The sequence below is a fragment of the Urocitellus parryii genome, chromosome 8 (assembly GCF_045843805.1).
Source record: "Urocitellus parryii isolate mUroPar1 chromosome 8, mUroPar1.hap1, whole genome shotgun sequence".
NCBI classification, from domain to species: domain Eukaryota; kingdom Metazoa; phylum Chordata; class Mammalia; order Rodentia; family Sciuridae; genus Urocitellus; species Urocitellus parryii.
In genome coordinates, this window is record NC_135538.1 from 91,977,427 (window position 1) to 92,000,487 (window position 23,061).

A 23,061-nucleotide genomic window follows, 5' to 3' on the forward strand; every position below is an offset into this window, starting at 1 on the left:
ACTACATGTCCTCTTCCTGTGCCTTGGCCATCTAATGCCTTCCTGCCTTAGAGGCTTCCTGCCAGCTATTTGCTCTGTCTTGACAGTGGGCTCCACAGCCTGGCAGTGCAAACCTGTATCCAGTCTCCACCACTTATAAATTATGTCAATTGGTTTGATGTCCTAGTGCCTCAGTTTTCTGACCTGCTACTCGGGTAAAATAAAATTAATTCCCTAATAGAACTGAGAAGATTATGGGCTGGAGTTGTGGTTCAGTGGTAGAATGCTCGCCTAGCATGTGCAAGGCCCTGGGTTCCATCCTCAGCACCACATATCAATAAAGGTATTCTGTGCAACTACAACTAAAATAAATAAATAAACATTTTTTAAAAATTGAGAAGATTAGCAGATTAATACATGAGAAGCACTTAAAATAATATTGGACACAAAAGACACGGCAGCTTGACTTTTCTCTGGAAGGTTTTCTCCACCCATCTTACAAAATAGTCCTTATCCTACAAGTCAAAGTTATTTCCTATTTCCTACCTCAGCTTTTTACTTGTTTCTTTCATAAATCTCATCTCAATTTGTATTTCTTTTGTTATTTTTTATATAGTTGTTTCTTATCTTCACTCCCAGAAGGGGAGTTCCATATAAATAGAGACTAAGTCAGTCTTACACAACTTCATATCCCCACACTTCAGCACAATACCTGGAACATAATTCATATTGAACAAAAGAATCAAAGAAACACAATAAGAACAAATAAAATTGAATGATATATAAGCCAACACACAGTTGCACAAAGGCTCTCAAAGAAAAGCCATTCTTGGGGGCTTCCAGTTCAAATGACATGTCCTCCGTTAGGATTTCCTGAATGGCTGTGGTCCTCTCACTCCTCTGGTGAAGCCTTCCTCCTTCTGAACATAGTTTGTCCTGTATTTAGTGCATGAACCCTTTGTAACAGGCTACAAAGTTATAAATTTCTTTCCTCATTTATACAAAATGTATCCCACCTAGGACTATATCACCCACAAAAACTCTTTGGTGCAATTTTAACAAGTATCTATTTAATGATTGTCAAGAGATAGGAAGTAGAGAAGAGAAAGAAAGAATTCCTACCTTTAACCCTTTTACTCTACACGCCCTTCATTCTATATGTATCAGCAGTATCCTTCCTAGTAGCTAAAAACTATCAAATAAAAAATTCAAATAAGCATCAAAGATTCTGGGGATGCCTTGTTCTAAAATAGATCTCCTAAATCCTTAAGGATACTCAGAGGGAGAACCCAAGCAAAGGATAAACACTTGACCAATGAAAATACTGCCACCAGATAAATATTTTGGCATCTTCAGCTAAAGACTCCTTCAAAGTTCTCAAAATAAAGCAAAAATCTGCATTTTATAGGTTTAGAGCAGGGTTAAGTAAAGACTACATAACAAGCAGACACAGTGAACTTCCATTTTCTAATCAGTAAAAATGAGAAATCTAAGGCACACAGTTCCACATTGTACCACCTGAGGGCACAAGAACACCACAAAGAAGAAATGCAGGCTGCAGAGAGCTTTGTATTCCTCCAAGTAGGACCTCTGAACACCTGTGTCAGAATCACAGTGGGGTGCTCATTCAAACACTAAATTCAAGCCCCTCTTGAACCAAAAAGCTTTGAGTTTCACCCAGCTTTTTTTTTTTTTCAACTAATAATATTTGAGTATGACCACTCAAAACCTTTTGGAACCAGCTAAATTAGGCCACAAATGGGAACGCACTAAGGTAATTATTGCCCATCATATCTTATATAGAAATAATGCATCAATTTATGTAGTATAAGGTTATGAATTGAAAAAAATCATATTCCTTTAAAATATCATGACTAATATTAGCCATTAATTTGCAATTGTCTGTTCTGTTTAAAAAATGATGATCCAAGTCAGTATTTTTAACAGTGATATCTTCATATTTAGGTGTTATTGTTCAGTAATAATAGATTTATTACTACTGAAATCACCATTCCATAGGCTTCCTTTCTTTCTGTGGTAAAGAGAAAGAGCAGAAGTCCACTATATATACAACAATGTAAAATGTAAGGCAACTTTAATTTCTGATAAAACCTATAAAAATACAAGGGTCCTTAATTTTCCAACACTGATGATACTCTTTCCTGAGTCCCCCCAAAGCTGAACATTGATTGTGTCAATTTTCATCCTCATGAACTCTCTGGACAAACTATGCTTTCAAAAATTTTTAGCTTGAAAACATCTCTCCTACTTAACCTAATCCTCTTTCTATGATTCTGAAGTCTGATTTGGCATTCTTTATCTTCTCCTCCCTTTCTATCCCCTACTTCCTTATAATGTATGTCTTAGAGTTTGGCTCTTCTAGAAATAACAAGTATGTCCCACGATGGTCCACAGATGAACACATTGTCTTCCCTTCCTACCTCTCTTCTGTTTGTGATTGGCATGCAACCATTTTGCTACCCTGGGAAATGCAGGAGCTCCCTGAACTTTTCCCTCTTAGCACCTATGTCAGAATTACATTAGGGTGCTTGTTAAAACACTAATAGGCCTGCCTGAATTTAAAAAAAAAAAAAAAATGTGTTCATTTTGACAAATACTTACCGGATACCTAGATACAAAGCCTTCTTCTATGGGCTGGAGGCACACTTACGAACAGGACAAAGTCCCTGTTTTTTCTATTTAATCCCCCATACTCAAACACCAAGGTCTGTCCATTTTATCATGTTACTTTTTGTATTTTCTCCTTGTACCTTCATTGCTCCTGGATTATCTGCCACAAATGGTTGCAACAGCAATCACTTCCTTTCCAGTTTCCCTGCTTAGACATGCCACTAATCCACTCTATCCTCTATCCTATTACTACTGGAGATATTTTTAACAAGTCAGAACACATCTTTCCAATCAACCTGGATCATAACACATCACCTAAGCTCTTTGGTAATAAAGATGTCTATCCAGCACCTGTCCATTTGCACCATCTCTTCTTCCTCCATTCACCCGTCACTCACCAGTATTGGCACATGGGCACATCCTGGATCCTGTCACTTTGTCCTCCATGTCTGTGTTTTGTATAGGCAGTTCCAACCTCCTGAGCCTCCCACACATCTTTTGTGTATCTCCAAAACACTTCTACCCTCAGCTCAAAGGATCGTTCTTTTTTTTTTTTTTGAAGTCTTTCACAATTCCAAGAATTAATTCCATAATAATTGGCTGATAACAATAATATCTTATTGTACTATTTGTCTGGATCTAAAAAACAGAACCATTGTTTTCCTTCTTCATATCAATGGTGATTATCACATATAGACTACAGTTTTTGAAATAATAATAAAAACAAAAACTCATGGTCCTCGTCACAATAAAACTTAACATTGGTTTAGGGAGGGAAGATATATGTTTTTAAAATCTTGTTAACACGACATGTCAAGAACCATGTCGTGCACACACAGCATCTAGCATAACATGTAACACATTAGAAACATAAAAATCATTGTGTGAAAAGAAGGACCCAAATGAAGGAAAGGGTGGAATTTGCAAAGTAGAAATCTCATGCAGCAAGAAAGTCAGGGGATAGGCTCCCTGGATTGTGTTTCTCAGTCGTTCCCTCCCATTTCAATCAGCAGTCTACAATTAGTGCTACAGCAGTCCCACTACCATTCCCAGTTCAATTCTTTCCCATTCCAGGCCCCACTCTTGGCCAGCCCAGCAGCCAGATCCTTCCATGTGAAATCTATCATCCCACCTTCAGAGCTTCCTCTTGCTGGGATTGCCTGCACTAGAGCTCTTCACCTCTCCCAATACAATCCATCCACACAATGTTCTCTGATAAATTCAGGCCCCCTTATATACTTCACAAAGAATACTTGCCTGGGTAGTACTTTGTAGTTTACACCCCATCATTTGAGATCTGATTACATACTGTTTTGTCATGCACAATCACTACTTTGAACTATATGAAGGTACCATTTTCATAAATCAAAAATGTTAGAATAGCAGTGATTTCATAATTTTCTCCCTCAGCAAGATTAATCTTAAACCCCTGTAAGATGAACCATGATTCAATTTCTTTTGTATCCCCAACTGCATCATTCACATACAGGGTACTAGATGAGAAATCAATAATGACATGTTTATTGATTCTTTCACAACTGAAAGACTCTCTGCAGACAGAGGCTATCCTGGTTAGCTAATAATCCTGTGTAGGCACAGATTGATCTCGATGGTAGTGTAGAAGTGAGGACCCAAAGAAAGAAGGGAAGGGAGATGTGTATCACTATTTACCTGCTTGAAATGTAAGTTAGAATCTCACCTGAAACCTATATGTAACAGGTTTAATACAGTGATAGAATTTTTCAGAAAAAGAAATCTAACTTTCTGGAAACTTGATGTATGTGCCTAAATGTTTTATGTGCATAGCTTTCCATCAGTCTCCATCATGTAGGTCTTCTGTGCTGTTGTAATTATGAAAGGTTGCCTCATATTTCATGCCAAATAATTTCTTGTTTGCTTCAAGCCCTTAGTTATTAACTGTAACAGAAATAACAGTACATAAATATAACTTGATGTTTTTCTATGGAAAAAACATGAAATGAATGTCATCTATAGTACAGAAAAAGAAAAATGAAGTGGGGAGTGTCACAAAAAGCAATCAGCCCACGCTGTTCTTCAGAGAGCCCTGTACTGATCAGGAGAAAGGAAGAATCCTGATGAATGAGAGAGCAGGCTGTAGCCAGTTCCTCAGCAGAGCATGTCTCTCAACTCCACAGCACTGAGGCTCCCTATAAACATATCTGACAGTGTGTGCCCATATTTGATTTTTTTTTCTTTTGCAACAGAAAATTATTTTTTCTGTTCATTATTTTCTTCAGTAATCACAGGAGGAGAACTGAAAATCATGACAGTTTTCTTCCTGACAAACTCAAACTCTCAAAACTTAGTTTTTATGCAATTAAACATCCTGAACTATAATGTCAAAATTGTCTAAGTCATTAAATAATTTGAGTTTTCAAAAATAGTTTACAAAGAAGTTAAACTAATTTTCTTTACTCACTGAGAAAGATACAAACATTGTCACATTTGAACAGCACTCAAGAGTTAGAAATGACAAAGATCCTTGCAAGCCCTCCCACCAGCTTTTTTTTCAGATTTACAGAAGAAATGTACATGTAAGCATCATTCAGAGAGTTACCTCAATGTCATAGGGAAATAACCAGAGCACAGAAAAAGCCAAGTGCATATCAAAGCCAAGTGCATATCGCTCAACTACAAGCCCACACTTTTTATGTTGGTTCTACCCTGCCAGCAAGGACATGTAGTTCCATCTTATGAGAATTCAAGTTCACCCACAAACTGATGCTTTCATTCCTATTTTCATGGTCTCATCTTTGACAGCAAGAGAAATTTGCCACTTTTTCTAGTCTAAGTGGTACAATAACAAGCATCATCTGTCACACAGAAAATGTATTTTATCACATTCTTAGGTATGAATGGATACAGATCCCAGCACTGGATCTGTTATTACTAGCAATATTGCCACAGTCTTTATAGCACAGCTGTAACTCAGAGCACCATTTTAATTTGGCCACTACAGTAGCCAGTTTGCACTGCATGCTTTTTAATAATTTAATTCCATGAGGCAGACATTCTATGGTATCCATTGTGCACAATGGCAAATGAAGAGACGTCGTGGTCATGACTATTCCTGATTCTGATGCTTTCAAAAACCTAGAATATCTGTAATTTAATTGTGATGTTAAAGAACAAGCAGTGAAAAAGTCTGACACTATGATCAGAAGCTGTACAGATTTTACAGATCTTAAGATAAACAAAGAAACAAAGACTGTAAATTCCTTAAAAGTTAATCTAGAATCTCAAATCTCAAGTCATTTGGCAGGGGGAGGGGATACTAGGGGTTAAACCCAGGGGCACTTTACCACTGAGCTATACCCTTCTTTATTTTTAATTTTTAGACAAGGTCTCAGTAAGTTGCGAAGGCCTAAGTTGCTAAGACTAGCCTTGAATTTGTTATCCTCCTGCCTCAGCCTCCTGAGTCACTGGGATTACAGGCATGCACCACCATACCTGGCTCTCAAGTCATCTTAATGTTGATTTAGACACTTAATATGAGAGAAAAATTATTGAAATGTCTACACTGTACCACTAAACCCATCCTATTCTGGTAGTAAGACTTACAATCTTTTGGATCTTGTTTTACACATATCACTTTAGATATATTTTTCCATTGTATCACCTTAGTTTTGACTCGTTCACACTTATATAACTTTTCATTTGTATCTAATTTAGTTTTATTCCTAAAAACTCTTGTAGCCAGCTAAAGAGTCAACTAAAATTTGATTTAGTTTATTTTGGTGTCTCTGTGTTGGCTTCATTGTACTATAAAATCAAGAATATTTCATAAAAAGATACTTTCCTTCTTTCAGAAATCCAACGGCTTTATTAGCCCTAATACTATACTCAAATATGGCCACAAAGGGTCTGCACCCAAAAAATGATTCCCTCAGAAGGAAACTCCCATCAGTAGTTATCGGCCATTGACTGGGCAGTGTGGGAGGCTCCCAGCATCAGTCTCTGTGACTCCTCTGATATTGTCACTTCCACCTGCCACTTCCACTTGAAGGAAGAAAAAGCCATCTGACACTTATTTTATGAATCCACTTGGAAATGTCTTTTAAAAACACTTTGAGTTATTGTTAAAGACAAACTAATGGGGTTATCATTGCCATTGTTTTTAAAAGGGAGAGAAAAGGAAGGGAGCAAAGACTCAGGGATCACACACCCATGGCCTTGACTGTTGGGGACTTTGCTCTACTCTGCAAAGCACATTATCATATTTAAAAGGATAAATTAGATTTAATACATGAAAATATTGACCACAATAGAGAAATAGTATGAATAAATAACAAATCACACCTGTTCTTTTTCTATTAGTAAACCTGCTCTTCTAAATAAAAAAGAAAAGGATTACTGATCAGCTGAATGAGAATTACCAGTTTCTATGACGTTTAAAAATCATAACATTAACCTTTGGGTTAACTTAAGTGTGCTGAAATACACATGGATTTCGCAGCACAGCTGATATAAATGTTTGAACTCCCAATGTGCCCCCTTCCAACAATCCACGGAACAGCTCCCAAACCACTCTGAACACTTATGCAGGACCCTGGAGAGGCAGCTTCCACCTCTCCCCAAGTCAGTAGTTCTGATTTCTGAGGTAATGTAGCCTCGGTATGAACATAAGCATGTATCATCTATGATTTATAATGCATTGACCAGAATCCGTGATAGAAACAAAAGGGCAGTTGCCTTTAGAAAATCTCTCCAATACACAGGCTTGAGTTACTCCTTTTGTACATGAGTCTTAGTCTTCCTTTTGAGAATTTCATAATGAAACTATGGCTCAAACCACAAAGCTACTCTTGTCAGGCCTTCCTTCAAGTTGGAGCTAGCCAGATTTCTAATGACTGTCACTGCCATTGTATTCCTCCCCACCATAAGAATTCCACATGATTGCTACAAAGCAGACAGGGTTGCCGCATAGATCTGCTCATTTTCTCCCTTTTTCCTTCAGATCAAGCCGGCCTGCACAATTGCTCTGAAACTTCTGGTCATATATGCCAATTAAAGCAGAGGCTAGGAAAACTGCTAATATAAACAACACAACCTTCAGGTTTAAAAACAAACCATAAACAAAGAATCCTGTAAGCACTTCAAACTAATTTAGGGAATAAAATACCATCACAGTTAAAATCATATGCTTGTGATGCAAATATTTTGTCTTATAATACTTTGTAATATTTTGTCATGTAATATTTTGTCTTCCTAAGGTTTTAAGCATTTAGGGTGGACTCCTATCACCACCACATGCCCCTCCTACAACACACACTTCTAAGACCCATCGGAGACCCCTTGGAAAGGCCTGACAGCTTTTGTCTCAAGCTCTTTGCTCTTTTCATTTAGATTGCCCGTGGAGCATCCTTCACCATGCTTCTCTCTGTTGTGGTCTTTCCCGTGGCTAAGAATGCCGTATCCCTTTCTTCACACAGACCGCTCCTTGTCTGCATTAGTGAATCACTGCTTTCTGCCACCCTGAAGCCAGATGCTATTCTGACCACAGCATCTCCTCTTTTTCCCCCCGTGAGATCTCCCCTAATGAGTCTATTATGAATTGCTCTTACAATGCTAAGCATGGTTCACCACAATGCCCCCACTTTGAAGCTCTCTGCTTAACAGTACTTGTGTAATTGAGTTATGACTGTTCTTTCTAGCCAGAGAGACCTAGTGTTTTATTTCTGTGCATTCTAAAATGATTTTAATTCACTTCCTGGATCTTGTTGCTCTTAACCACTGCTCATGTAGAGTCATCCCCTTTTGTTTCCTTCGTCCCCTTTCTTACCACTTGCACAACATAATCTCTCTAAATCCTTCCTTCTTAGCACCAGCTCTGAAGTAATATCCAACAAGGATCCCTTGCCTTGTCTGAAAAATCTTCTTAAGCCTGGTTTCATTAAGATTCACTGTGAGTTTGTGTTCTGCATCCCAAATGAGCTGACTTCCAGTTCTTTTCATGAAAAAGAACTCTGATCATGTCAATCCTCAACATCTCTATATAATAATAAAAATGTGGCATACCACCTGATTCTTTGTGAACTGACAAGTGTAAAAATACAAATATCCATATATTTACCAAAGCTACTCGTAGAATAATGTTCTATTAGAAAATTGAACTTGAGAATGAAATTATTCTCAGGCATCAGTGGCTGTTAGAATATGCCATTGTTTATATTATTATGTACTGTTAAGTCAAGAAATTTCCATCACAAGAAATTCCAGGAAAGGGACACAAAACATAAAATAAAATACTAATAAAACCATGCCTTCACGTGATTTTATTTCACCACCATAGTTTAAGCTTCCCAAATCTTTTGGTGGGATAGGAGTAAAGCATTAAAACAATCAGGTCTGTAGCTTTAAGAAAATAAAAGAAAAAGAAAAATTTGGCTGCTATCCCTGACCACAAAAGTTAACTAGAAGCAGTAGTGTCTAGTATAAGGACCAAAACTACCTGCTTCCTGGACTTTAATGAAGCTGGGATGGGATGGTAAAAGGATACACAGAACTAAACCTGAGCCTTAGTTGAGAGGAAAGAGAAAGAAACATGCATTTATTGAGTACCTACTATGTGCTAGGTCCACATTTTGATGATGATCACATGTTAAATTTTACTTAATCCTTAGAAAAATCTGAGATATTTCTCTCCTTATTTCTGGGATAGGAGGATTTGGGAGTGGGTGCTAAAGGTAGGGAAGGGAACACAACCCAGTCAGGTGCTTGTTTCCCTTTCTCTGCTGCACACACTGGGTGAAAGCACAGGCCCTGGAATCAGAGGCAGATCTCCTGCACCTACAGATTTCATTGTCTCATCTCAGCCACCTATAGGCTGACAGCAGCCTCAGATGCTTAGGTCAGTCTAGTTCTTACTTTGCTCTTCTTTTCTGTTTTATTTTATGAGGGCACCAAAGACTTCCCCTCAGGGACAGCTATGTAGTATGTGGGGCCCATTGCAAATGAAAATGCCAGCTCCCTTGCTCAAAATGCAAAAAGAAAAAGGAAAGTTATTAAAGGTACTAAAATAAAAAAATTATTTTCCTTTCTTCAATCATCTCTCAGCTTTTTTTATGTCTTCTACTTACGATTTTTGTCATTTCAAGTTAAGAAAAATTAAAACATTAAATTAGTAGCATTTTTATATTGATCAATACCTGCTTGAAATGCAGATATAAGAGATTTAACTCATATGGAGGAACACCAAAATTACACATCAATATTCCATAGCTCATGTGAGCATATGCATATAGTGGAGATGTTGCACCAAATTAAGGGAATTGTCTTTATTTTACCTCATGATGTGTGCACATTCTGTCAACTCTGCTTTGAATTTACCCATGGCTAAGGAAGAACTGAGAAGAAAACATTCTCCCTACCTTTTCCTTTCCTTCTCCGTCATAATTTCCAGTGCAAATAAATAATACAGGAAAGTAACAGGAGCAACTTTTGCCTTCTTTCTGTACTCAAAGCAAGTTCCAGTTCAGATGGGGAGCAGCGAATCTCCCCACTCAGACCTCGGACTCTCAGACTCTCCTCACTAGTCCTTACCCTGTGCTGGTGTTGGATCTCACAGAACTCTCAGTACTGGTGGAATTCTGTTCTCATGGGAACGTCACAAACCCCACATGTGCATGGAATAACAATAACCGCAAATATTTGAATTATATATACATACCCCTCCTACTCGGGTTGATTGTTCCACATACTTCTCTTTCAAAATAAAGTTCAAAGAGAAAAGCATTAAGAAGTTTGAGGCAGGAACAACAGAGCATAAAGCCAAGCACAGGGCCTCTCTCAACTCAGAGCCCCATGTGACAGCACAGGTTGCATGCCCTGGCCCTCTGCACTTACTAATAATCAGTCATTAAAACATAGCTGGGGCAACTGTTAAAATAGTATTTTCAGGATCTAGCTTTTTTTTTTTTTTTATTGTTGGTCGTTCAAAACATTACATCTTTCTTGATATATCATGTTTCACAATTTGATTCAGAAGGGTTATGAACTTCTATTTTTACCCCGTATACAGATTGCTGAATCACATCGGTTACATCAGTTACATTTCCATTGATTTACACATTGCCATTCTAGTGTCTGATGAATTCTGCTCTCTATCCTATCCTCTACTATCCCCCCTCCCCTCCCCTCCCCTCCCCTCTTCTCTCTCGACCACCTCTACTGTAAAACATTTATTCCACTTGTATTCTTCTTCCCTTACCCCTCACTTCCTCTTGTATGTAATTTTATATAACCCTGAGAATCACCTTCCCTTTCCCTGCAATTTCCCTTCTCTCTCCCTTTCCCTCCCCCCTCTCATCCCTATTTATTGTTAATCTTCTTCTCATGCTCTTCGTCCCTACTCTGTCCTTAGTTACTCCCCTTATATCAAAGAAGTCATTTGGCATTTGTTTTTTAAGGATTGGCTAGCTTCACTTAGCATAATCTGCTCTAATGCCATCCATTTCCCTCCAAATTCTATGATTTTGTCATTTCTTAATGCGGAGTAATACTCCATTGTGTATAAATGCCACATTTTTTTTATCCATTCATCTATTGAAGGGCATCTAGGTTGGTTCCGCAGTCTTGCTATCGTGAATTGTGCTGCTATGAACATCGATGTAGCAGTGTCCCTGTAACATGCTCTTATTAGGTCTTTAGGGAATAGACCGAGAAGGGGAATAGCTGGGTCAAATGGTGGTCCCATTCCCAGCTTTCCAAGAAATCTCCATACTGCTTTCCAAATTGGCTGCACCATTTTGCAGCCCCACCAACAATGAACAAGTGTACCCTTTTCCCCGCATCCTCTCCAGCACTTGTTGTTGTTGGACTTCATAATGGCTGCCAATCTTACTGGAGTGAGATGGTATCTTAGGGTGGTTTTGATTTGCATTTCTCTGACTGCTAGCGATGGTGAGCATTTTTTCATGTACTTATTGATTGATTGTATGTCCTCCTCTGAGAAGTGTCTGTCAGGATCTAGCTTTTAAGGTTCTTGTAAAGGTCGTGTAAAGTAGGTTTTTTTTTTATTTTTTTACACACTCCTTGGTTGATTGAATTGAACTCCCAGGTTTAGGAAACATGGCCCTAGAACAATTACAACCTTTTAAAATACAGTTCACCTCCCGGACCCCAGCCCTAGCAGTCAACTGCTTTTCTTTCTCTTACCTACTGCCTCACTGAGGGAAGGTCCAGAGTGGAAGGAGTGGGAGAGGAAAGGAAAGCCACCCGACGGGACCATGGCATGGGAAGAGCATGTCTGTTTGATAATCTAATTGACCCTCTGGTCTCCTCTCCTGCCTCTGGTTCATCCCCACTCTTAAGCTCTGGGGCATGTCTGTAGGAAGGAATGCCTAGAAACTGGAGTTGGGCACTTCCCCAAGACTGCTCCTTTCCTAGGTTTCTTACTTCCTAACCCACCCTCCCATCCCACCTGACCCTTTAAGCTAAATTCTTCAGAATCATTGTCAACTTCTCCCTCTTCACCACCTTTTCATCCAAATTGATCTATCCTTTAAATCTTTCCTTCTAAATCACACAAAAAAAAACACTTGTGCCTTTTTTCTGTCCCCTGTGCCACTGCCTTAATTTCACTAGACCTTTATCATTCCTCTTCTGAATCACTGGGTGACCTCCCGGTGAGGTTCCTCCTCTGCCTCTATGTTCTACCCCAACATTACAATGAGATTCTTCAAAATCCAGATCTATCATCGTCCTCCCATTCTAGATCCTTTCATGATTCCACAGAGTCTTAAAACATTTTGATCATTCCTTATAGCATATTCTACCCTTGAATCCAGCCCTTTCTGCCTATTCAGTTTCTTTTCCTGCCACAGACAATAAATACCAGCCAGGTCCAGATTTCAGCAATCCTTCCTGGTTTTTTAATGCTGCTCCCTCTACTTTGAACAGTGCTTGCTCTTCAGCTCCCCTCCCTTCCTTATCCATCAGCAAACTGTTGCTGTTCCTCTCATAGATTAGCTTGGAAACCAACTCAAAAATCATCTCCTTTGAATTTCCTGATTCTTCTCCCTCCCCCATCTTAATGACTGTCCCCACGTCATTTCTACCATGCTTCCCATGGCACTTAAGGAAAAAAAAAAAAAAAAAAACTCCTGTCTCACCCTAACCAGGCTGTTGAGAACCTTGAGGGGGATGTTGTTCCTAGCATGATATAAATTCTCAATACTGGAGGAAGGAAGAGTGATGGCAATACACAAAGGCAAGAATACGACTATAATGAAGCTACTCTTTCTTCATCTGGCTGTTCAGCTGGCAGAATATGGCCCCCCTTCGAACAACCTATACAATATGAAAGGCAATTCAAATCCCCAGCAGAATTTCACAAAAATATCCTGATTCACAACCTACAGAAAAAAAATCTCACAGTTTACCTTTCCCAGCCCTCTCTCCCAATTTCTTCTCTACCCCAAGAGCTGCCTTAAAAACTGTCTCCAATCTCTAGTAATAGCTTTTTGTTTCTGCCTTTCTAACTGCTGTCCTGGATCAATATTTTCCCCTAAGAGTTCATTTCATCTTAAATATATGACTTGACCAATCTGTTGAAGCATTGTAGGTGGAGAGAGAGGGAGAGAGAGACTTTCTATACATTCCCAATGGAATTGGTCAGTGGTATGTCACCTCATACAGATGGTCTCACGATGGGTGCATATTCGACTCACCTAGAGAGCTTTCAAAACTGCCCAGCACAGCCCCATGGCAGACCTTCAAAAGAAGGTCTCTACAGAAGTAGAGTTCAGGTATATCCAAGTAATATTTCTGTCTTCTGTTTTGCGATACCTTAGGAAGCCCACCTCTCTACCCTGTCTAGAAACCCAATCCCTACAGATACTTCTCTCTAATCAGACTAACAATAGAAGCCATGTCAGCAGACAAGATATCATCCTTATAGGTACAAAAGTGGGAGACTATACTCATAAGAAATTTTGTTTGTATTCCTGGACTCATTTTTTCTTCCCCACCTATGCTTAAATATCTTACTTCTATGGGTCCTTATATTCTTCCTGCAAGCAATTTTTGCCTCAATTCCCTGCCTGCAAGCTTTAGTATTGAGGTCCTCTTTTACCCCAGTCAAAAAAAATCAGTAATTGGGTGACATATTTGGGCCTCTGATCTCTCCTGCCTTGCATTTGCCAATCATCCGAGAACATTCTAATCTCATGGATCTTGCTGCTCAGATCTTCCTCTAGTGACTGATGTTGGGTTTCACCCAACTACTTTCTTTTTCCTATGGGTCTTCAAGCTGTCTTCCTGAAACTCACTATGCCACATAGTTGACTCTGAACAGAAGGAAGAGAGAAAGAAAAGGGAACACAGAAACAACTACTTATAACATGTCATTGGGGCCATGGTCAAAAGCTTTTGCAATAGGACAATGATAACATGCTCTGAACAATCATGGGAATAAGTAGTTCTGTCTACGCTCAACAAGTCAGAGAGAATTTAGAAGCTGATACTGGGTTATCTTAGCCTTTTGAATTTTGTTAACTACCAGTATTCTGCTTCATCCTAAAGTTCTCTTTGTTGTAAATCACTTACTAAGTTTCATTCAGACAAATAAGGAAATTCTAGTATCGTTCAACTCTTAGGTATTTATCATCCCTGGCTTGACTAGAACCCTTCTACCTTCAAAGAAATAAACTATTCGTTCTCAGTTTCTGGGGGGTGTGAATAATAATAGCCAGTTTCTCACATGCCTGAAAAGCCAATAAGAAACTTCATGTCATCCCAGCAGTTTAGGAGGCTGAGGCAGGAGGATCATGAGTTCAAAGCCAGCCTCAGCAACTTAGCGAAGCCCTAAGCAATGCAATGAAACCCTGCCTCTAAATAAAATATTAAAAATCACTCAGTGGTTAAGTGTCCCTGAGTTCAATCCCTGGTACAAAAAGAAAAAGAAAAAAAGAAGAAAAATAACTCAATGTCTGTTATAACCATGATGATCTAATTCAGACCCAGACAGTAAAACTGAGCCGAGCTGACTGGACTCCTGAATTACCTCTCAGTGAGTGTTCCTTGTGTGTCTTTCCATTCCAGGGCTCAATGGCGATGACTTCCTGGCAGTGGGTCTGCTGAACGGCAGTGTGGTTTACAGTTATAACCTGGGATCTGGCATAGCAAGTGTCAGGAGTGAGCCCCTCGATCTGAGCCTTGGAATCCACACTGTCCGTCTGGGGAGATTCTTCCAAACAGGCTGGATGAAGGTAAAGAGCCTTCACTTCATCAGTCCCAAAATTTACATGCTGGTGTATTAGTGCTCAGGTGCCAAGGCAGGCAGGACATGATGCCGTCACCTGTGGAGTTTACACTCAAACAGGAGAGGAGAGATGACCACAATTAGGTGGTGAATGAGTCAGTCAGAGGGATTACTAACATAGGTAAGGCTAAGAAACGGGGTTCAGGAAATGCCTCCCAGAAATGGTGATGCTTGAGCATAACTTTGGATAAACAGAAGGTAGGAAGAAGAATAATAGCCAGTATGAGGTTAAGGAACACAAGCAGTTTTGTGTAGTTCTCAGGTTAGGGAGTTGGACAGCAAGAGAGATTCGTGGTAGACAAGTCTGTATTATCAAGTACGTATATATCAAGCTAGGAAGTTGAGAGTTTTATCCAGAGAGCTGTAGAGAGACACTTAAGATGGGGGGGGGGGTTTGAGTACCATGATTCATTTCTATTTTTTAACAAATGAGTCCGGTGGATATATTGAAAATGAATGGGGCCAAGGCTAGACGGAGGGGTACCAGCAGGATGCCAGCTCCTAATCTTTGAAGAACTGTGATTTTGATTGAAATCCAAAACCATGAATGCTATATTAATATATCTTTCTTAACAGACACCAGCAGAGAAGCAGAGAATTGAGTAGTTTCATGTTCTTTATTTCTTCAAAATTCTAGTCTTTATAAATTTTTCATGCCAAGATAATGGGAAATAACAAAAGAATATCTTAACAGTTCACCCTGGGAAATTAATTCACCCTGGGGAATTAATGCCTTTTTTAATAGGTTTTGATTTTTTTTTTTCCTTTCAAAGGTAGATGACCATAAAAATAAGTCTGTCACCTCCCCAGGAGAACTGGTTGGTCTCAATGTCTTCAGTCAGTTTTATGTAGGTGGTTATAGTGAATACACTCCAGATCTCTTACCAAATGGAGCCAATTTTAAAAATGGTTTTCAAGGTAAGACACCAGCGGTTTTTCTACTATAGCTATTTGTTTTGAGTATTAAAAGAAAGAAAATGCTTTTTAAAGACTATATGTGCAGTTCACAAACCAGCCATGTGGATTGTTTTCTAATCAAACTTAATCAAAGTTTCATCGAAAACTTTGTTCATCATTTTGTTGATCGCTTACTACATGCTTTACTAGATGTCTCAAAACAGAGACACCTACATTCATATATTTGCATTCTATTTGGATAGAGGGAGCAACAATAAATACTAAATATAATAGAGAAGTAAATTACCTAGTAGAATAATGTGATAAATCCTATGAGGATGAAAGGAAATGTAGAATATGATCTGGAGAGGATCAGAAAGACAAGTAATCCTTTACCTAGGATACTTTTTAATGTAGGCTGACAGGGTTACAGGAAAAGTTGAAACTCTGCCTAATTTTGGAGTGTACTCCATATGAAAGGTGAGAAACTGACGTCAACCTGCCCATACCACCAACATGTGGCCTACAGGGGCCACCCCAAGCCAAGAGGAATAAGAGGAAACATTGTGCTTCAGTGAACAGTTGAATTACCATACTCTGTCTCCTTGTGTTCAAAAAAAAAAAACACTGGTTCAGAACTCCCTTATAAAGCTTATTCAGAGTAGAGTTATGAAATTTAAAAAATGTGCTTTGAACTGATATAATATTCACTTGTGAATAATCTTTGTGGTGGAGAGTATGTGGTGCTACTCATGTGCTGTCCTCAGCCAGTCACCCAGGAAGCCTATTCTCCATCAGAAGTCTGGGTGCAGGGGCCTGGAGGGTAAAGTGCATCTCTGGGGAGGGAGCTGCCCTCCAGCACAGCCCAGGCACCTCAGTTCTCCACCTGCCTGGCAGCCTTCTTTTCACCACCCCCTGATGCCTGCCCAAACACAAATGCAGAAGCCACTGTACTTGAAATATGTGAAAGCAACATAGCTAATCCTGTATAATACAAGGTCAAGTTCTAATAAAGTTACTTCATTCTGCCAAGACTATCAAAGAAAATTTTTCTTTGAATATGTAATCAGTACTGATTCTCTGAAGAGTGTCTTAAAAGATCAGTTTAAAGCATATTATGGCACTGTGCTAAAATGTAATAAAGAACTCAACAGCTCTTTCCTAACAGGAGATAATCTGAAAGGGATTGTACATATATAACAAATCAATGAGTTTTTAAAAACATTATATTCAAGGGAAGAGATGGGTAAGCTTATGAATGTGAAGAAGTACATCTTCCACCCAGTGAGACATTTTGGGGGGTGACCAAAACGTGATGTGGCTTATTCCCAGGCACAGTTCACACATAAGAACTTTGGGTTAGATAATTCCTCCATATGAAGGGTAGCAATTGCATAAGGATCAGAGAATAAACTCCATTAGACCACTGCCAGGGTATGTGCCCCAGCTCCACCTGGTTTGTCACCTCGCCTCCTATGCCTCAACTGTAAAATGGGATAATAACAGCACTTCTCTCCCTATGTCATCCTGAGAGTAATTTACTGGAGAGAGAACACAAATTCATGCCTAATTTAGTGAGATTCCTCATTAGCAATGATAACAGTGCTGGAGGTGGCAGAGGAACAGCTTCATCGTACACTTGCCTTCTTCTCTGCTCCACAGACAGTGGTGGAGAGCTCGGGCTTTGCAACAGACTGTCTTCAGATACAGGTTCTGCCACCTAGAAGCTGTGTGACTTTAGCCTGCTACCTAACCCTGGGCCTCCATTCTCTCCTGGGTAAAATAAAGATCCCTATCACATCGGGCTCTTATGGGTTAACCAATTAAGCAAAATAATTATGCTAAGTGTTTTGCCCGAAAACCAGTCCACAATAAACACGAATAAATATTATTAATAATTCCATCCTGCTGACATAGGATTCAATGTTTTCAAATTTATTGAAGTACAGTGCTTCTTGGTTTTCTTTTGTGCTGTTTTTCTCCCCCATTCTGCTGGGATCTTTTCTTCATATTTTAACAATGAGAACAAAGAAAGGATGTTTGTCAAGACTTGTCACTTTCTCCTGAAGTGTGACAATGAGCCCGAGTCCAACACGTGAACAGCTGACCCTTTTGACAGAAACACTGGGACTGTATACTCCTGGGAGCTTCTCAGCTGCTGCTGTTCTTGGTTAGGATGAGCATCTTCTTGGTAATTGCCACTTAGTTCCGAGTCTTGTGGGAGATCTAAGACCCTGGAAGCCCCGCTGTTTATCGTTTGTCTCTTGAATCTTCTCTCACTATGTCTTCCTCCATTATAAACCAGCATTTACTATTTGTTACAAATCATGCATGGACAATTATTACCAGCTTAATATTACAACCAAATATACCAGAAATCCATATTTCCCCAAAGCTCTACCAACTCTAAAGAATCATAAGCACTAACTTCTTAAAAATACAGACTTCTGCACCCTACCTCAGAACTACTTAATTGAAATCCCTCTGATGGAGTATAAAACTTTACATTGTTAACAATATTTCCCAGATTTGGAAACTACTACATTATTTAATAATAACAAAGCAAATAGAATTTTATAGAAGAATTTATTCATCAGGGTAGAGTTGGAGCATTTGTCTATGTAATGGCAATTAAATTACATGATAAAAGATTATGTGATTTAGGCTTTCACATTTCTGTAAACACTCTTGATAAATAACTCTACTCCAAAAGTTTGACATCTAAACTATAAATCCTTACTGCAAATAAAGTCCATTTTTTGTTGTTATTCTAAAAATGTCTTATAATAAGCCATCTCTTTTCCTATGGCCTTTAATGTTCATGAAGACACTGAGGTTAACCAGGTTAAATAATTTACATATGCCAGGCAAACAGGGCCACAGTGCTTTACCTGACCTAATGAGAGCATCTCCTTTGCTGTCCAAAGTTGCATCTATTACAAAGCTGATGAGTTCTTAGGTTAAGGTTCATAGTCTTTAGACTGGACATGAAAGGAAAGAAAGAAGATAGTAATAGGGGATGAAGGGAGAGAAAGCAGGTGAGGGGAGAAGAAACTAAAAATGTTAGACCACAAGTGAGAATAAGCTATTATTCTCTATTACCTGTAGAAAACCTTGTTGCACAATTAAATGTTCTAAAGACTGCTGCAGAAAAAGAACTAAAGTCAAACATCTCATCTCACTAAAATGCCTTTCTCATACACTCCTCTATTTCTTTTACTATCATTACCAGTCTTCCCAGTGCTTGTTTGAATCATTTGTACAATAGTTCTCGAAGTGTGGTCCCTGCACCAGCAACATTAGCATCACTGGAAAATTTGTTGGAAATAAAATTCTTACTGAATCTGAAACTTTGGACATAGGTTCTAGCAATATGGATTTTAATGATCCCTACATTTGATTCTGGTGAAGCTGAAGTTTGAGAATTGCAGCTTCCTGTCATCTTGAACTCCTCACACCAGTCCTATTACCTGCCACATCAGAACACTCTTGACACACTGTTGCATTATGTCACTTGCCTGCTCAAAAACTCAGCAAGCACTCTATCAATTCTTTTGATCCAGCTACCCCATTCCTCAGTTTATACCCAAAGGACTTGAAATCAGTATAATATAGTAATGCAGCCATGTCAGTGTTTATAGCAGCTCAATTCACAATAGACTATGGAACCAACCTATGTGTCTTTCAATAGATGAATGGATAAAGAAAATGTGGTATATATATTCAATGGAATATTACTCAGCTTTAAAGAAGAATGAAATTATGGTATTTGCCAGTAAATGGATGGAGTTGGAGAATATCATGCTAAGCGAAATAAGCCAATCCCAAAAAACCAAAGGCTGAATGTTTTCTCTGATATGCAGATGCTAATTCACAATAAGGGGGGACACTGAAAAGAATAGAGTTAGATTAGGTAGAGGGAAGTGAAGCAGGGAGGGGAAGGAATGTGAGGATAGGAAGGATAGTAGAATGAAACAGACATTACTACTTTATATGTGACTGCATGACCAATGTGATTCCACAACATATACACTCAGAAAAATGAGAAATTTTATCCCATCTAGGTATGATGTATTAAAGTGTATAAATGCATGCTATTATCATGTATAACTAATTTAAACAAATAAAAAAATTAAAATAAAAAATAAAGAAATGGTTAAATACTTTACTGAGCATTCTAAAGCCCACATAATTTCCCCATACTTACCTTGCCTCGCCACGTTCTTTGTTCCAGAAAAAACTATTTCCCGGGCTGGGGATGTGGCTCAAGCGGTGGCGTGCTTGCCTGGCATGCGTGCGGCCCGGGTTCGATTCTCAGCACCACATACAAAGATGTTGTGTCCACCAAATACTAAAAAATAAATATTAAAAAAATTCTCTCTCTCTCTCCCTCTCTCTCACTCTCTCTTTAAAAAAAAAAAAAAAAAAAAAAAAAAAAAAAAAAAAAAACTATTTCCCTCAGTCAAGGATCTCCAGAGAAACAGAACCAATAGGGTGTTTATATAGAGATAAAGAGAATTAAAAGGAATTGGCTTATATGATTATGGAGCCAAGAGCTGTAGTCAGCAAGCTGGAGTGCTGGTGTATACCAGGGGAGAACCAGGGGAACCAGGGGAGTAAGCAGCAGTCTAAAAACCATCAAGTTCAGGACCAAAAAATAGCTGCTGTTTCAGCGCAAACAAGAAGGCTGGAAGTCAAATACACCAGGTTAAGCAACCAGGCAGGAGTTCCCTTCTGCTCAGCCTTTTTGTTCAGGTCTATAATTGATTGGATGGGTCCCATCTGCATTAGAGAGGGCGATTCACTAGTCTATAATTCAAATGTTAATGTTATCCAGAAACACATACACACACACACACACACTCTCTCTCTCTCTCTGTTTGGTCAATATATAGACTTCCTATGCCCCAATCAAGTTGACACATAAAATTAACTGTCATAATATCTAATCATTTGTGTGTGTGTGTGTGTGTGTGTGTGTGTGTGTTATTTTCCCTAGCTGAGCCCTTTCTCAAAACAATGCCCTTCACCACTTTAAATTCCATTTGCCTTGAAGGCCAGCTCAAACCCATCTCCCCAATGAGGGCCTGGTAAAAAGATTAAAAAATCCTTTCTTTCTAGTTTTTCTTTAAAAATGTGTGTGTGTGAGTGTGTGTGTGTGTGTGTGTGTGTTTAATGCATTATCTATAATCGCCCTACTATGCTATAGCTTAATTTCTAACAATGGAATATATGAGTCAATTGTTTAATAATTGGAGGTTGATTAAATATATTATAAAGATTATTTTGTCATCACATAAAAATATTTTAATACTTTAAGAAAAAAGAGCAAGCAGTGGGCTAGGATTGTGGCTCAGTGGTAGAGCACTTGCCTAGCACGTGGGAGGCACTAGGTTCGATCCTAAGCACCACATTAAAAAAATAAATAAATAAAATAAAGTTCAAAAAAGGAAAAGAGTATTTCAATGTTCAATTTTTGGCATAATATTACATATTATATAATATAATATTATATAATTATTATAATTATATAATATTATATTATATATTATATAGTTTAATTCAAGATTTCACTTTCACTTAAAAGTACAACTAAATGTAGGAGAAAAGACCATAAATACATATGCGCATGTCAAATATTAATAGTTATATTCTCTGAAATGCTGATACTATGGATAACTTTTTACTTTTCTCTCTATGATTTTGTTTTTGGTATTATTTCTTAAAAATGTATATTTATTACTTTATTTTGAAAACTCACTTTAATAATGAAAGAAGTACTGTCACCTAGTTTCACTTGTTAACAGAGTGTCTTGGCCCTTCTTCAAGGTTGCATTTTCGCTATTGAAGTTCGTACAGAGAAAGATGGCCATTTCAGAGGCCTTGGAATTCCCGAGGGCCACCCAAATGCCGGGCGCAGCGTTGGCCAGTGTGAGGCTTCTCCCTGCAGTTTAATGAAATGTGGCAATGGGGGAACATGCGTAGAGAGTGGATCTACTGTTTAGTAAGTATGAAATCTTCAGGAAAGACAATAGCAGGTTAATTTGCTTTCTAACAAGTGCCCCGCTCCAACTGGTACTGAACTTGCCTGACCTAGAAACACAAACCTAGTTCATATTTTAAATGTTTTTATGTAGATTTGTAGATGAGTGAAGAATAGTTTAAGGCAACTAGAAGTAGAATCAGCACAGCACACCTCAATACTATTAAACAATGAAAATGAATCACCCCCCAGATACTCATGTATGAGACAATACAAGAAGGTTCAGAGGAGAAATTAGTGGGTTGTAAGAGTCTTAACCCAGTCAGGGCTGGGGATGTGGCTCAGCGGTAGCGCGCTCGCCTGGCATGCGTGCGGCCTGGGTTCTATCCTCAGCACCACATACCAACAAAGATGTTGTGTCCGCCGAGAACTAAAAAATAAATATTAAAAATTCTCTCACTCTCTCTCCTCTCTCACTCTCTCTTTAAAAAACAAAAAATTAACCCAATCAGTGAATTAATCCCCTGGAGAGTGGTAACTGAAGTGGTAGGGTGTGGCTGGAGGAGGTGGGAACTGGGGTGTGTCTTTGGGGTATATATTGGTATCTGGATAGCGGAGTCTCTCTCTGCTTCCTGATCACCATGTGAGCTGCTTCCCTCTGCCACACTCTTCCTCCTTGATGTTCAGCCTCACCTCAAGCCCCAAAGAATGGAGCCGGCCTTCTATGGACTAAGACCTCTGAAACTGTGAGCCCTCAAATAAACTTTCCTCCTCTACAGTTGTTTTGCTCAAGTCCCATAGTCACAGGAGTGAAAAAGCTGACTAAAACAGTGGGCAATAGCAAAGCTATACAATTTAGCTTCTGTACTACTTTAGTATGAAATTACATATAAATCTAGTAAGTGGGGGAAAAGGAGAAAGGAATTTGGCCTTACTAATAACTTCTTTTGTTGAGCACCTGCCCTATGCAAAAGTAATTAAGAGGGGCTCCAGAAATATGCTATAGAAAGAAGAAAGCACACTTTCAATTCCTTACACTGTAGCTATGTATACATTTCTTATATCATACATATATAAGACAGAGTTAAAGAAGTGATTTATCAAAATAAGCCCACCTTGGTGGAGCACAACAGTGATCCCAGTGGCTCAGGAGGCTGAAGCAAGAAGACTGCAAATTCAAAGTCAGTCTCAGCAACTTAGCAAGTACATAAGCAATTTAGTGAGACCCAGTCTCAAAATTTTAAAAATAAAATAAAAAGGGCTGGGGATATGGCTCAGTGGTTAAACA

At 38.7% G+C, this 23,061-nt stretch overlaps 1 protein-coding gene across 1 annotated transcript in view; it reads left to right on the forward strand.

Moving 5' to 3' along the window:
* The window catches only part of Eys (EGF-like photoreceptor maintenance factor), a 1,574,159-nt gene that overhangs the window by 1,501,035 nt on the left and 50,063 nt on the right, over nt 1-23,061 (forward strand). The window contains 3 exon segments of the mRNA XM_077801488.1: nt 14,674-14,840; nt 15,667-15,811; nt 21,620-21,794. Of these exon segments, the coding sequence (XP_077657614.1) occupies nt 14,674-14,840; nt 15,667-15,811; nt 21,620-21,794 (487 nt within the window).